Here is a 13,126-nt window from a genome sequence, read left to right as displayed (position 1 = left end):
TTTCTTCTCCATTTCCTATTTTTAAAAAGGTTTTAAAAAATTGCTTGCCATCTTAACTTTGTCTAAAGAGCACTAAGCCTTTTTCTTTTACAGATATACTCTCAGCAGTTCTGCCATTTCCTGGGGTTTATTTTTGAAATCTCTTGTACTGTAGTGGGTTGCATAATGCAACTTTTGCTTTAAATGGGGTTTCAACATAGAAGAATTTGAACATATTAACTGTGCTCAAATGCTGACATATGTCACCTATTCTAGATATGTGGATATTCTCAGTTCAGTTAGAGAGAAAAAGAGAAAGATTTTTGCCAGGCTAAGCCTGGGAAAAAGTCCGAGAGGAATGTAAACAATCTATTATTTTGCTTTCCATTAATATTGTTTATAGATATGTTCTACCACACTGACCTAAGTCCAGTGTACCAATCAGGTGAAATGTTTCTACTTTAAGACCAATGGAATTAATGTTCACGATGTTCTCTATAAAAGAGAGAAGTGCTTTTGAATAAATCCTCATTTTGCCTTCTGAAATCATGCAAGTCATTTCGCCTGTCCCTGGCTCAACAGCATCATAGATATACTTGGCAAAGTATCCTAAGGAATATCAGAAGGCTGAAAATTGCAGACCTGCAGAAATCCCTTAGTTCTATTTCAGCCAATAATTTAAAAACCATTTGAGAAAATGATCTTTAGGTCTCTTCTTGTATGAAGTAGAAGATTGCTATCAGCCTTGAACCTTTAACAAACTATATCATATAATAAATTAATTTGTAGAGCGAAATCTTCCATATGCAGCAGTTTGTTGAAAAAGTTTTGTGTATGGAAAAGTTTTTTCCATTAATGTTTTTCTTCAAGCTATGTGTATGGAAAGTTTTTTCCATTAGTGTTTTTCTTCAGGCTCAAGATCATATTTTTTATTTTATAGTGCTGGTGTTGGAAGGACAGGCACATACATAGTGTTAGACAGCATGCTGCAGCAAATTCAGCATGAAGGGACAGTCAACATATTTGGATTCTTAAAACACATACGTACCCAAAGGAACTACTTGGTGCAGACTGAGGTAAGAATAAAATACAAATAGCATGAGACTATTACAAACTTTCTGTTTGCAGGACAAGACATAATGCAATTCTCTTTCTGGCACCACCAGACAAAACCAGTCACCAGACTAGATTTTCCCTTTTGCTTCCCTTGGTTTTATAGAGACATCCTTCTAGGCACACTTAGAGCAGTACATTAGAAATTACCTTTCCTTGGGCTCTTGTCTGTTTATTAAGGAAAACTCAGAAGGAAGCCTGTATAAATCATGCTTCCTACAGCAGTGCTTGCTTGGCAGCACTTGTATTTTTGTCACAGAGCTTTTTGAGGAAGAGCCATTGTCAGGCGTTCAGATCTTCACTGGACCTCATCAGACAGTTTATATTAGGCAATAAAATATGCGAAAAAAGCTATTTCAGACAGAAAATTATATATAGGCGCTTTAAACTGAAGATTATGTATAGAATATTGAAAAACCAAGAGAAAACAATAAGGGCAACAGCAGGGCATTTGAAAGTCTATTTCAGGTTTCAAGAACAGGTGGTTAGATTCCCCAGTGCCTTTCAATAGAAAAAAAAAGTTAATCAACATCTAGGGCACTTGTTCCAAAGAATGCGAGTGAGAAAATAGAGAATAGCAGTAGGAACCAGGGGTAGGACTGTCTTGAAAATTTTACTCAAGGCTGTGCTTGCATTTTTCCTTCTATTCTGTTAACATGAGATATCACAGGTAGTGAGGATTTGGTATTAAATAATAAATATATATGTGAATGTATGTATTGCAAGTGTAATTGTCAATTGTGCTTGTAATGTGTGTACTGCCACTGCAGAGGGACAGCCTTCACTAGAGAGGATCACATTTGAGAAAACCCCTGTGAAAAAATACTGACCACATCAGAAGTGGCAGCTTAACTAGAGGTATTCAGGGGAATCTGAAATTCAGATGTTTGGTTGTGTTTTCCTAGGAGCAATATATCTTCATTCATGATGCGTTGGTTGAAGCAATACTCAGTAAAGAGACAGAAGTCCCTGAGACTCACATTCACGCCTACGTTAATGCTCTCTTGATACCTGGGCCAACAGGAAAGACCAGACTGGAGAAACAATTCAAGGTGAGCTCTCTGAGATTGTAGTGTGAAAATCTTTGGGTTTGTAAACCTGGATGACTTAAAAGTAGGTATCTCAACACAACTTTCATCAGCTTTCTCTACCTAAAATTTAACTGCTGAGCCTAAATTAAGATTAAATTTATCAAATGAATGCTGTCAATTGAGACAGAATTATTTGCATACTCTTAAACAAGGAATCTACCCAAAAAATCCTTAAAAAAGAGATCATGAGAAGTATAATAGTAAGTAGATTTTGGAAAATTTAACTACATGACTTTGCAGGAAGATCTCAAAGCTAAAACAGCAGTCTGGAAAGATACCATTCTGGCAGATATGTCAGACTTCACCTTCAAAGTTATGGTTATTGGTCTAGGGTTTAAGAATAATTTGAACTGTTAAGAAGAGTGGAGAAAAAATATTCTGGTGACGTGTTAAGTAGTTTAGACAGATAAATAGATAACTAAAGTTAAGAGCAACAGCAAACCTGCAATATATGTACCCTTCTATTTAATGCATCTTATGAAGGAATGACTTTTCTGCAGTTGTCTGACCTTTTTTTAACTTCATTGTTTCAGTTGCTGAGCCAGCCTAACACACAGCAGTGTGATTATTCAACTGCACTCAAACAATGTAACAGAGAAAAGAACCGAACCTCATCTATCATTCCTGGTAAGCTTCTTCAAATCCTCAACAAAAACTGAAGACATCTGCATTAGTTTGGAGCAATGTTCTGTAAAGAACATTACGGTGAAGAAGTGAATTAAGAATTGTACACAGAAAAACAAAATAGATGGCTGGATAGCACTTTGTCCCAACTGGAGGAGCCCAGTGTTATCATTACTGTGAGATGTGAGATAATTGCTATAATATTATAAGAGTCATTGCAACATGTTTGTGAATTCATAACTTTTTTTTACAGTGGAAAGATCTAGAGTGGGTATCTCATCACTGTCAGGTGAAGGCACAGACTACATCAATGCTTCATATATTATGGTAAGTCAGTTAATATATTGGTGAAAAACAATGAACAGCTGTTTGCAGAGCAGCCATTTGGCTGATTTAGGGTGGCACAATCCTGATTTTGAAAGCTCCTTTTTTCCATTATTTACTCTGCCTAAAAGAGTTACCCAGCAAGTACTATTACCATTATTACTGGTTTTAAGTTTGATTAAGTTCACTGCACTTTAACAATCTGTAGAAACAGAAATCGCATAATAGTATTAAAAACTGGTAAAGTTAAATGCTTTATGGAAAGGTCTTTTGAGATGGACTAAATGTCTAAATGTGTTAACTAACAAGTTAGTTTTTAATGCCTGTATTGTGGTTTGTCTTCCTACCTGCTCATCTTAGTGCTTTTGCAATTGGCATAGCCTAAGATACCAGAGTTCATCAGCTTTCCATCATCTTTTTGCTCTCTGGGTTTTCTTCAACTCTTTCCCCCTTCAGTAGCTGAGAGGGAGGAGTAAATACCTCCTGGATATTCAGGAAAGAGATGACAAAGCTCTGTGCAGTGGCATGTGTACAAGATCTTTTAGGAGCATTACTGCATAGGAACTACCTTTCATGGTAAGAGATTGATCTGAGATATCTGTGCAAATTAAGAAACTTCTTGGGATTTTTGCAGATCTTTCAAGTATTCTTTTGTTTGGTCAGATAGTCAGCTCCGCTGGAATTATGGCTAATATATTTTTATTCTGAGTGAGCTGTCTGAGTCTGCTCTGATGTCTTTTTTTCCATTTTCTTTAAGCAATATTTTTTAAGTCTTAAATTTTTTCAATGCAATTGAATCTATTCTTTTCACATGGAAGATATTTCAGTGGAAGTTTTATATTTTTCTAATATTTGCAGGAAGCCAAAAAAAGAACAAGTGTGCAATGCATTTTCTAGGTTCCCACTCTGTCCACTAGGAGCTTCCCTTAAGTGTTAACACTTGGCATCAATTCCAAATCTGTCAATTTTTTTTTTTTTGCAGGGTTATTATCAAAGTAATGAATTCATTATTACTCAGCATCCCTTACTACACACTATCAAGGATTTCTGGAGAATGATATGGGACCATAATGCCCAGTTAATAGTTATGCTTCCTGATAGCCAGAATATGGTGAGTTCTGTGGCTGATTGTTATGAGTTTATGTATGAATTTTATTAGTATTACCATTTTGAAACATGAAAGATATGAGAAAATGTATTGAATTCTTAAAAAAAAAATTAAAAATTAATAATACCTAGCTGAGTGTAAAATCCCCAAGTCATCTAGCAGAAATCTAGAAATCCTTGTCTAGGCAGATTGTGACTGGAATGAAAATGTATTGAATCAGTCTTCTACAATTTATACAAGGAGGCAAACAGCAGAAGTAACCATTATGCAAGGTGAATTTTTGCTCCACAGCTTCTTAGTTGCAGTATGGCTTTAGACATTATTAGGTAAGAGCAGAAGTGTGAGGTTGTTTCTCACACAGCAGCAGCTGGGGGGACCTGGGCAGGACCAGGAGAACCAGTGGCCAGGCATTCCTCACATATGAGAGAAGCCCGTGGGGAGCAGGAGTGGCCAGGAGCACTGCCAGCAGGGTGGGCACAGTTCCTGCAGGAGGCTGTGCAGGAAGGGCATTGAAGCCCTGCCAGCTTGACCAGGCTGCAATGGTACCCAGCACACAGCCAGGGCCTCTCTGAGCTCTGCATCTACCACAGCCACAATGTACCCCACCTTCCCTGAAACACACACAACGGGCAGGCAGGACACATGACAAGGAGGATTCCCTATCCATCTGACCATGTTGGTTATTCAAACTATTATAGGATTTTCTTGAAAAAATAAAAATCTCTCTTCATTTTCTGTCAGACAGAAATGATGCTCCCATTAACTTTTTTCTGCATTTTCAGATAATCCCAAGACCACACATACATTAGAACACACAAGCTAAATTTATCATATGACCATGGGCTATGCACATCACAGCACAACCTAAAGGCCAGGCTGGATGTGTGGCACTATGCAGCACTGCAGGTTCATTGCTATATAGGTCCACAGGGTACATTGATCATTACAGAGGTGTTTGAAAACCATCACTTTGCCATTGTTATCCCACTCAAAATTTGATTTGCTAATTTAAGTCTAGATAGCTGGATTGATTATATATGTGACACATTATTTCTTATGTTAGATATTGTATTTTAAGAGTTTAACATTATTTACTTTTATGACTCCACTTTTGGTTTTTTTTTTCCTGGAGGCTGAAGATGAATTTGTGTACTGGCCAAACAAAGATGAGCCTATAAACTGTGAGAGTTTCAAAGTCACTATGATTGCTGAAGAACACAAGTGTCTGTCTAACGAGGAGAAGCTCATAATCCAAGATTTCATTTTAGAAGCTACACAGGTAACACTGTCTTAAATATATAACTCAGGACTTGATTTTTTAAAGGTAATGCCCACATTTTTTATATTTTTAATGCTAAATTACTGATAAAAAAAATTCATGGCCTAGAAACATCTATGGAGGGAGTAATGGGGAATATGGAATGTAGTAATGGAACCCCCATAGCTGTGGGGTTGTGCATCTAGAGGCTGGAGCTGGAACAAGGTGAAGGAAAAGAATAAAAAAAGTCAACCTTTTACAAAATTGACTTATTAGTTTTTGTTTGTTTTTTTTCAATCATTTAGGATGACTATGTACTTGAAGTGAGGCATTTTCAGTGTCCAAAATGGCCAAATCCTGATAGTCCCATTAGTAAAACTTTTGAACTGATCAGCATCATCAAAGAGGAAGCTTCCAGCCGTGATGGGCCCATGATTGTACATGACGAGTAAGAATTGCACTTTCCTGTTTGTTTTTGACATTTTTTAGTAAAACCATCCTTTCACTGAGTGAAAGCAGCTGAAACAAGGCACAAAGTCTGCACTTAACAGTCGTGGTGATGCTTCTGTTCCAACTGCATCAAAAAGAGAAGCATTTTTATTTTATCATATTTCATTTCAGTTTTATCATTTTGATACTCTAGGTGGTTATCAGGTAGGTCACTAGAGGGGAAGTCAGTTAAAACATCATTAGGCTTAACTATTTAGATGAGGCTCCATACCATTCTCCAGCTGTTCAATAATGGCAAAAAAACCCCAAAATGTTGAAACACTGAAGGACCCAAAGCATTCAGCATTTGGTTATTAGAAGGTTAAAGATAAATAACTCTAAGAAGTTGTACCCAGGTGCTGTGAAAGTTTTTTTTAAGCCAGTGCTGGGCAGATCTATTTCAGATATTGTAAATATCATGACGGAGATTCATCTTAGCAGTTTGCCCTAGAATTTGTATTTTTTCCAGCTGTAAAACCTGACCCAGTTTCTAGAGTTTTGTTTTGTTTTACTTTACAAAGGCATGGAGGTGTGACAGCAGGCACTTTCTGTGCATTAACAACTCTGATGCATCAACTGGAAAATGAGAATTCAGTGGATGTTTACCATGTAGCAAAGATGATAAATCTGATGAGGCCTGGAATCTTTACAGACATTGTAAGTAATAAGCAAAATGTGCACTTTTTTCCCTTATGTGTTACATTAGATCTTAGGGCAACATTACTGAATTATTAGCATTTTAGTTTCTGCATGAATTAACCCAAACTTCCAGAGGTGCTGTAGAAAAATAAATCTTGGAAATAATTCAGATGACCAAAAAATGAGAAAACAGCCAACAGACAAATAATCCTGTCCCCAAATTTGCAATTGACCTTTACAAGGATCAGATTCTATATATCATATTTCTTTTAGAATTCAATTTTCTCCCCTACCTTTACTGTGCTCCCTATTGTTGTCCTTTACATTGTGTACACAGGGAGCCATTAGTCAGAAAATAATAAAGCTGCTAATTAACACAATAAATTCTGGAGCACTGTACATTTACAGACTGACACATCAGCCGTTAATTAATTTTGAGTAACAGTGCCACAAGATAACTATTTCTGAAAACATCCTGAGTGTATCCCCTTTTCTCCTCCAGGAACAGTACCAGTTTCTGTACAAAGCTATTCTCAGCCTTGTCAGCACAAGACAAGAAGAAAACCCTTCAGCATCCATGGACAGTAATGGCTCAGCTTTACCTGATGGAAATGCAGCTGAAAGTTTAGAATCCTTAGTTTAATTAGCACATCAAATCAAACATACACATCACTGCAGCATACCAATCACACCTGGAGTTTTTATTTTCAGTTTTATACTTTGGGTGGGGAAAATCTGTCCAGTCAGTATATATATAATCAGACCCCTACTGTTGCTCAAACCAAGTCATTTCTGTTATATACGACTTTACTGTGTAACTTTTATCATTAACAATGTGTGCCTTTTCTTGAAAGATTTCTTGTAATACGTTGTTACATCTGGACTAACTTGATTGACTTTTACAGTGTTTCTAATAATTGAATTGTGGTATGTTTTCTCAGTATTAGGTTTTTTGATTTATTTGGCTTTACTTTTAACTTAAAATTACCATATTTATAGATGTTAGGGACTTCTTGACTACAAACATGTGATGGGTTTAGTATTTGGTTTATTTGCTGTATTTATAACAATTTACATTTGCTAGAAATGCAACTTTTAATATAGCAGAATGTAAATAAGATACTATTCTGCGCAACATTCAACATTTTAAGACTTCAATTAGACATTTAGAATAATAATCTGATACTTACTGTAAATACTGCTACTTCTGTAGTGATCCATGGACCAAATTTATATTTATAATTGTAGATTTTTATATTTTACTACAGAGTCAGTTTTCTAGTTCTGCGTAATTGCCTTGTTAAAATGATGTAGTCAGTATGTTTTTATTTTAACAAAGTCTTCTGATATATAATTGTGCATCTTAAGCAATTTACCTTCATATAGCTGCATGTGATTTTAAATTTTTGTGGGAACTAGAAATCATTTGTTTTGAAATGAAAACTTTTTATGAGACTAACACTGTACTTGGCATTGTTAAACTGTTTTTACCCTGGTATTGCAAAAATAAACATAAATATACCAGTCTGTGCTTAGTAGTCTTCCACATAGAGTAAACAGTCTGCACAGTCATGCAAGAGAGCTTTTATTTAAACAAGGACTTAAGGCTGATCTGCAGACAGGTGCTCTTCCTGTGGAATCCACGAGTTCAGGAGACATTTATAGAAAACTTTTTTGTTTTTTAATCTCTGCTCCTACAGTGTCCACATTAGCTCCCTTTTTAGGTTCCCCTGCCATATCTCCCAGTCTGGTTGCCCAGGTATTACTGGGCTGTCCCAGGTGTCCCCATTGTCTCAGCTGGCCTCTCCCGAGACACTTGTGCTGGCTTGGCTTCAGATCATGCATTCAGCTGCTGAGCTCTTTGCTGTCTCCTTTGGTAAGGCAACAGCCAAACTTTGGGAGCAATAAAGTGAACGGTCACTGCAAGAGCAAAACCAACCTGTTTCAAAGTGACCTCACTCATTTTCTGTAACCTACAGAACCAGCAAGAAAAGATACTGAATGTACCGAAGGCTGCACCACTGAGGGGCTGCAGGAGCCTGGAGTAAAATGTTCATTTAAAACTAGCGTGGGCAGCAAGACCAACTGTTTTCTCACTTTATACAGTATATATATAGAAATGTTGAAGGCAGAAATACTGCTCTGGAGTAGAATGCACAGAAAATAATGGACCCTATCTGAGATTAAAACTAAGCATAGGGAAAGACAGGCCTGATGTGAGCTTGGAGATGTTAATTGACTGATTTCTGGAGTAGGCATGTGTAAGGGAGTTCATTGTGTCAGCAGATAGACCTAGATCCCCTCAGCAGTGTGGAATTGAGGATAGGTGGAGCTGCAACAGAGCCAAAATAAATTTAGATTTAGAGGAATCTAAATAGCAAAATCTTTAAAGAATCCTCATACTATTGATACATGAAATGAGCATGAAGGTCCTAGATAAGGAGGCAGACTGACACAGAATGTCAAAATAGCTAGCAGCAAGGCAGATATCTTCATGCTCCTACCCTCTTTTATTACAAGAAAAATAGTCATATAGATAAAACAATGTATCGCCAAATCGAAGGGATGGTGTAAGGCTGGAAGGGACTACTGAGGGTCATCATGTAATATAGGGGGGTTTATAAAACTGTGCTAAAATAGTGTGCTTGAATTCTCTTTTACTTTTGACCACTTCTCTTTATAGCCACAGCAGTGCAGTCCCAGACGTTATGGAGTGGTTGAATCCATTTGACTTGAGACCCTTTCCCCACCCACCAGAGCTACATGCAGGATGATTCCCCTTTTGGCCCAATGGCCCTGTGCAGGGCCAGCCAGGGAACAGGCAGTGCACATGTTCCACACAGGGAGACACACGTGCATACACACACACAGGATGGTAGAAACAGGATTCATGACACAGAGAATAGGACTAAGATTTAAGAGGGGGGCAGGACAGAGGGCCATGGTCAGACACGGCATGAATGAGTGAAGGTACTGGCCAGCAGCCAGCACATATACATGCAAGCACTTTTTATCCATCTTCTCTCCTTGTTCCTGTGCCTATTACTTCCCTGTTCTCCTTAGTGCCACTGTTTCTCCCACCTTGTCTATCTCTTTGCAAGTACAAAAAGTTCTTACCTAATTACTTTCATGGGTCTTAGCTTTGCTACCCCATACCCCAAGGGGAAACCTCAGATGCTGCCGCTTAGATGATCTCAGCCACAATGGGGTTTGCAAGTGCCCTGTCATTTCTTACCTCAGAAGTTTTTCTTTCCAAAAGGTCTACACCAGAACTTGGCCTTCCCTCACATAACTTCCCATGAACTGCCTGTGTAGCACCACAAGACTTTATGCCATTCTTCCTAACTCCTGCCAGCTGCTCATTCTTGCTCTCTCCAGCAAATTTCTCAGGATCTGTGCAGGTAGCTCAGCCACATGCCTGCAGATACAAGTATTCATTTCTTTAGTTCAAAAATATAATTAGTTCATTAAATAATTCAGAGGGAACCTACTTTTCTGGGCTAAAACAACTTTAGTCAGGTGTTACACCTTTTTTTTTTTCAAATCCTTAGAGCTTTGCCAGGGTTGTATATTTGGTAATTCTAAAGGCTCAGGAAGAACAGAATTGAGATAGAACTCCTAAGTGGAAGCAAAAATGAAGTGTATCCCTAGTGGAGTGCTATGAACAAATAGGATCTAGAACTATTTTAAACTGCAGAGTTTGGGGGTTGACAGAAGTTAAAAATGTGCATTGCCCCAAATTATGCACATTTTTGTACGAATTACACACGCACATTAGTCACAGTGTTCAGGCACAAATTTGGTGCATACAAAGGTGTGTAAGGGTTGTGCTTTGCAACATGGATTATTTTCTTTTTCAGGTGTTCTGAGGGTTCCTTACTATTCTAAAGCACTCAGATTTGCTGACAGACTCCATTTGCACATCTATGCTAACAAGGAAAGCAATATTATGTACTTCCCCCTTCTTATTCAAAAATTATAGAAAAAAATGTTGATCTCCTAATCTCTAGGGGTGTCCATACCAGAAAGGTTGTGATTTTATGGCCAATTGCAAACCATTATTAGCAGATACTATACTTCTATACTTCAACACATTAGCATCTCATGTGCTACTTATTCAGCCTTTTCTTCTGGAAAACTAGCTTGTATATCAAATAACAAGAATGAAGTTACCTTCTTCTAATGTATTTACAGTTTCATATAGTTGTATATACAAAGAAAGTTTTTGACCAATTAATTTTGTTATTTTTCAAGCATCAATGGACCAAGAGCAAAAAAGGAATCCTCCTTTCTAAAATCCCATCTTGACATAACTGTTCCTTTCAACCTAAATGTTTTGCAGACATTTTAAAATTGTAATCCAAGGAATCAGCTGTCATTCAAAGTTTCTTCCAGAGATGTTTGTAATCACATTCATCATCTTAGCATGCTGACAAGTTATTTAAAACATAAGTGCTTAAGATAATCCCTTTACTCACACATATTGGTTCTGATCTAGAAAAAAATAAGAATCATAAAAAAATTTTCTATAATCTTCAACTGTGATGGATTATAGATTTTAATAAATGCGTGTCAGTTCCTCTCTCAGACAAAGGCCATATTCTAATTAATTTTTTTCTTATAATCCAAGCTACAGACTCAAAAGACGTATAGCCTGCCTATTCAAACTGGGTCAAGTGTGGAGAAGATGTTATGTATCTCTGGCAAAAAGTAAGATATTAATAAACAACATCAGGTTGTTTATTATCTTTTTTCTTTGCAAAGCTGTAAGTCATGTGTGACAGGGTAAACTTGATTAGTGATCTTCCTCCTAAGAAATCATAGAAGAGTAGAGAGTTTAAAAAGAAAAAAGAAGAAAACAAGTAATTTACTATCACCAACTTTTTAGTGATTGTGATGTGGAGATTTAATACCTATGGAAAAGCTTTACAAGGATCAGCAGTAAGTGCTGAACAGAAGTCATAAAAACTCATCACTATCCGTACAACAACAAATCAGCTAAAGACTTCAAAAAATCATTGGACTTCAAATATCAGTTGACAAAACTTGTTAGCAATGTTTTATCACAGTGCTTTACCTGGCTTTAAAATTCTTTGCTATGTCAAAGGATAATGTCAGAATTTCAGACAGGTTGAAATTCTCTGTGGTAAATGCTTACTTCAAGATGAGCTTAGCAAAGTTAAACTCCTTTCTCTCTCATTCTGAAGCATAAGCAAAGCACAGCTTGGGAGGAGAAGAGCAATATTGTCTTGTTGTGATTATAAACAAAAACAAAGGCCCCACTTCTACCCTAGGTCTGAGGTGTCATAGGTTACAGCCTTAGTTTTCTCTACTTCCCTGCAGCAAAGCTCATGTCTGACCATCCCCTTCTCACATGTTTGTGCTTTGGTGGATTAGGGTTTCAAAGGGACAAGAAGAAAGAAAAGTGTCTCCCACAATATTTGGCAATATCATGTCCAACTCCCCTCCATTCCAAATTGCATTCTTTCTTTTCAAAGCCAAAACAAGTCAGGAGAGAAAAAAAACCAAAAACTCTTATGGAATGGAATTCTTATGGCTTATGAATTAATTTCTTTGTTTCTGGAAAGTCACAACCTGTACACAGTAGTATAGTACTATATTTGAGATGGTCTAATTTGCCTTGATAGATTTTGCTAGACACTCACAGCTAAATTTCTTTCTTCTTTCAGTCATCTTCTTAGTTTCCCAGCCTAATCACAATCACTAGAGCCCATTTTCCCCCCTCCCATAAATAGCTATTTTGCTATGAGCTTACACCCTTTTCCAGTAGTGTCACTTTTGTACTCCAGTCCCTCTAAGGGATATAATTCTCACCTGTACGAAAATCTGGGGCTGAGAGAGTTTGAAATACAGAGGCAAAGAAACCAGTCTGAGGGTAATGGGGTTCAAGCACCTCCATCTCAAAAAGAAATTGTGATCTTACATGCCATGAAGATCTGGCATTAACATAAATTCCAAAATGAAAAAATTAGAGATACACAGTGAAACAATCTGTTACTTGAAGCCTAGAGACACACAGTGAAACAATCTGTTACTTGAAGCCTGATGTGAACAGTTTGAAAGCCTTTTAGCACAGGCAGTGCGAGCAGAAGCCATGTGTTCAGCTGAGCAAGGTCCTCAAGCTGACACAGCTGTGAGATACCAAGGTTCCATGCCTTCCTGGGGCACAGGGAGATACCACTTTTCTGTAGCTTACCACTTTAGTAGCTGTTCTTGTGCTCAAGAACAAAACATGCTGGAAAAAATTGTGCTTGAGATTATAGCTGAAAAGTACCTAGATACAGAGATACCTATATCTGTATATATATGTATATATGTATATATGTATATATATATATATATATATGGGCATGTTTAAAAAATCCTTGAAGAGTCTTCTCCTATGAGTCAAGCAAGAAGTATGTAGAGGTATTTCATGCACATAGAAAAGTCCATGTGTAGGCATCCTTTCAATGTAACTATCTATGTGAGTAAAAAAAT

The 13,126-nt window shown here is 37.2% G+C and overlaps 1 protein-coding gene across 6 annotated transcripts in view; it reads left to right on the top strand.

The window, feature by feature from the left end:
• Positions 1-8,149, top strand: part of PTPRZ1 (protein tyrosine phosphatase receptor type Z1) — a 131,974-nt gene extending 123,825 nt beyond the window's left edge. For all 6 annotated transcript variants that reach the window (XM_021553447.2, XM_021553445.3, XM_021553446.3 and 3 more), the window contains 9 exons: positions 920-1,055; positions 1,998-2,144; positions 2,717-2,810; positions 3,061-3,134; positions 4,114-4,242; positions 5,372-5,518; positions 5,803-5,945; positions 6,508-6,643; positions 7,128-8,149. In XM_021553447.2, coding sequence (XP_021409122.2) covers positions 920-1,055; positions 1,998-2,144; positions 2,717-2,810; positions 3,061-3,134; positions 4,114-4,242; positions 5,372-5,518; positions 5,803-5,945; positions 6,508-6,643; positions 7,128-7,268 — 1,147 coding nt within the window. In that variant the 3' untranslated portion in view covers positions 7,269-8,149. The remainder of the gene's footprint in view (positions 1-919; positions 1,056-1,997; positions 2,145-2,716; positions 2,811-3,060; positions 3,135-4,113; positions 4,243-5,371; positions 5,519-5,802; positions 5,946-6,507; positions 6,644-7,127) is intronic.
• The last annotated feature ends 4,977 nt before the right edge of the window (positions 8,150-13,126 follow it).

This window comes from Lonchura striata, chromosome 5 (assembly GCF_046129695.1).
Source record: "Lonchura striata isolate bLonStr1 chromosome 5, bLonStr1.mat, whole genome shotgun sequence".
NCBI lineage: Eukaryota > Metazoa > Chordata > Aves > Passeriformes > Estrildidae > Lonchura > Lonchura striata.
The sequence above is the reverse complement of the archived record's forward strand: the minus strand, read 5'-3'. Positions and strand labels throughout refer to the sequence as shown.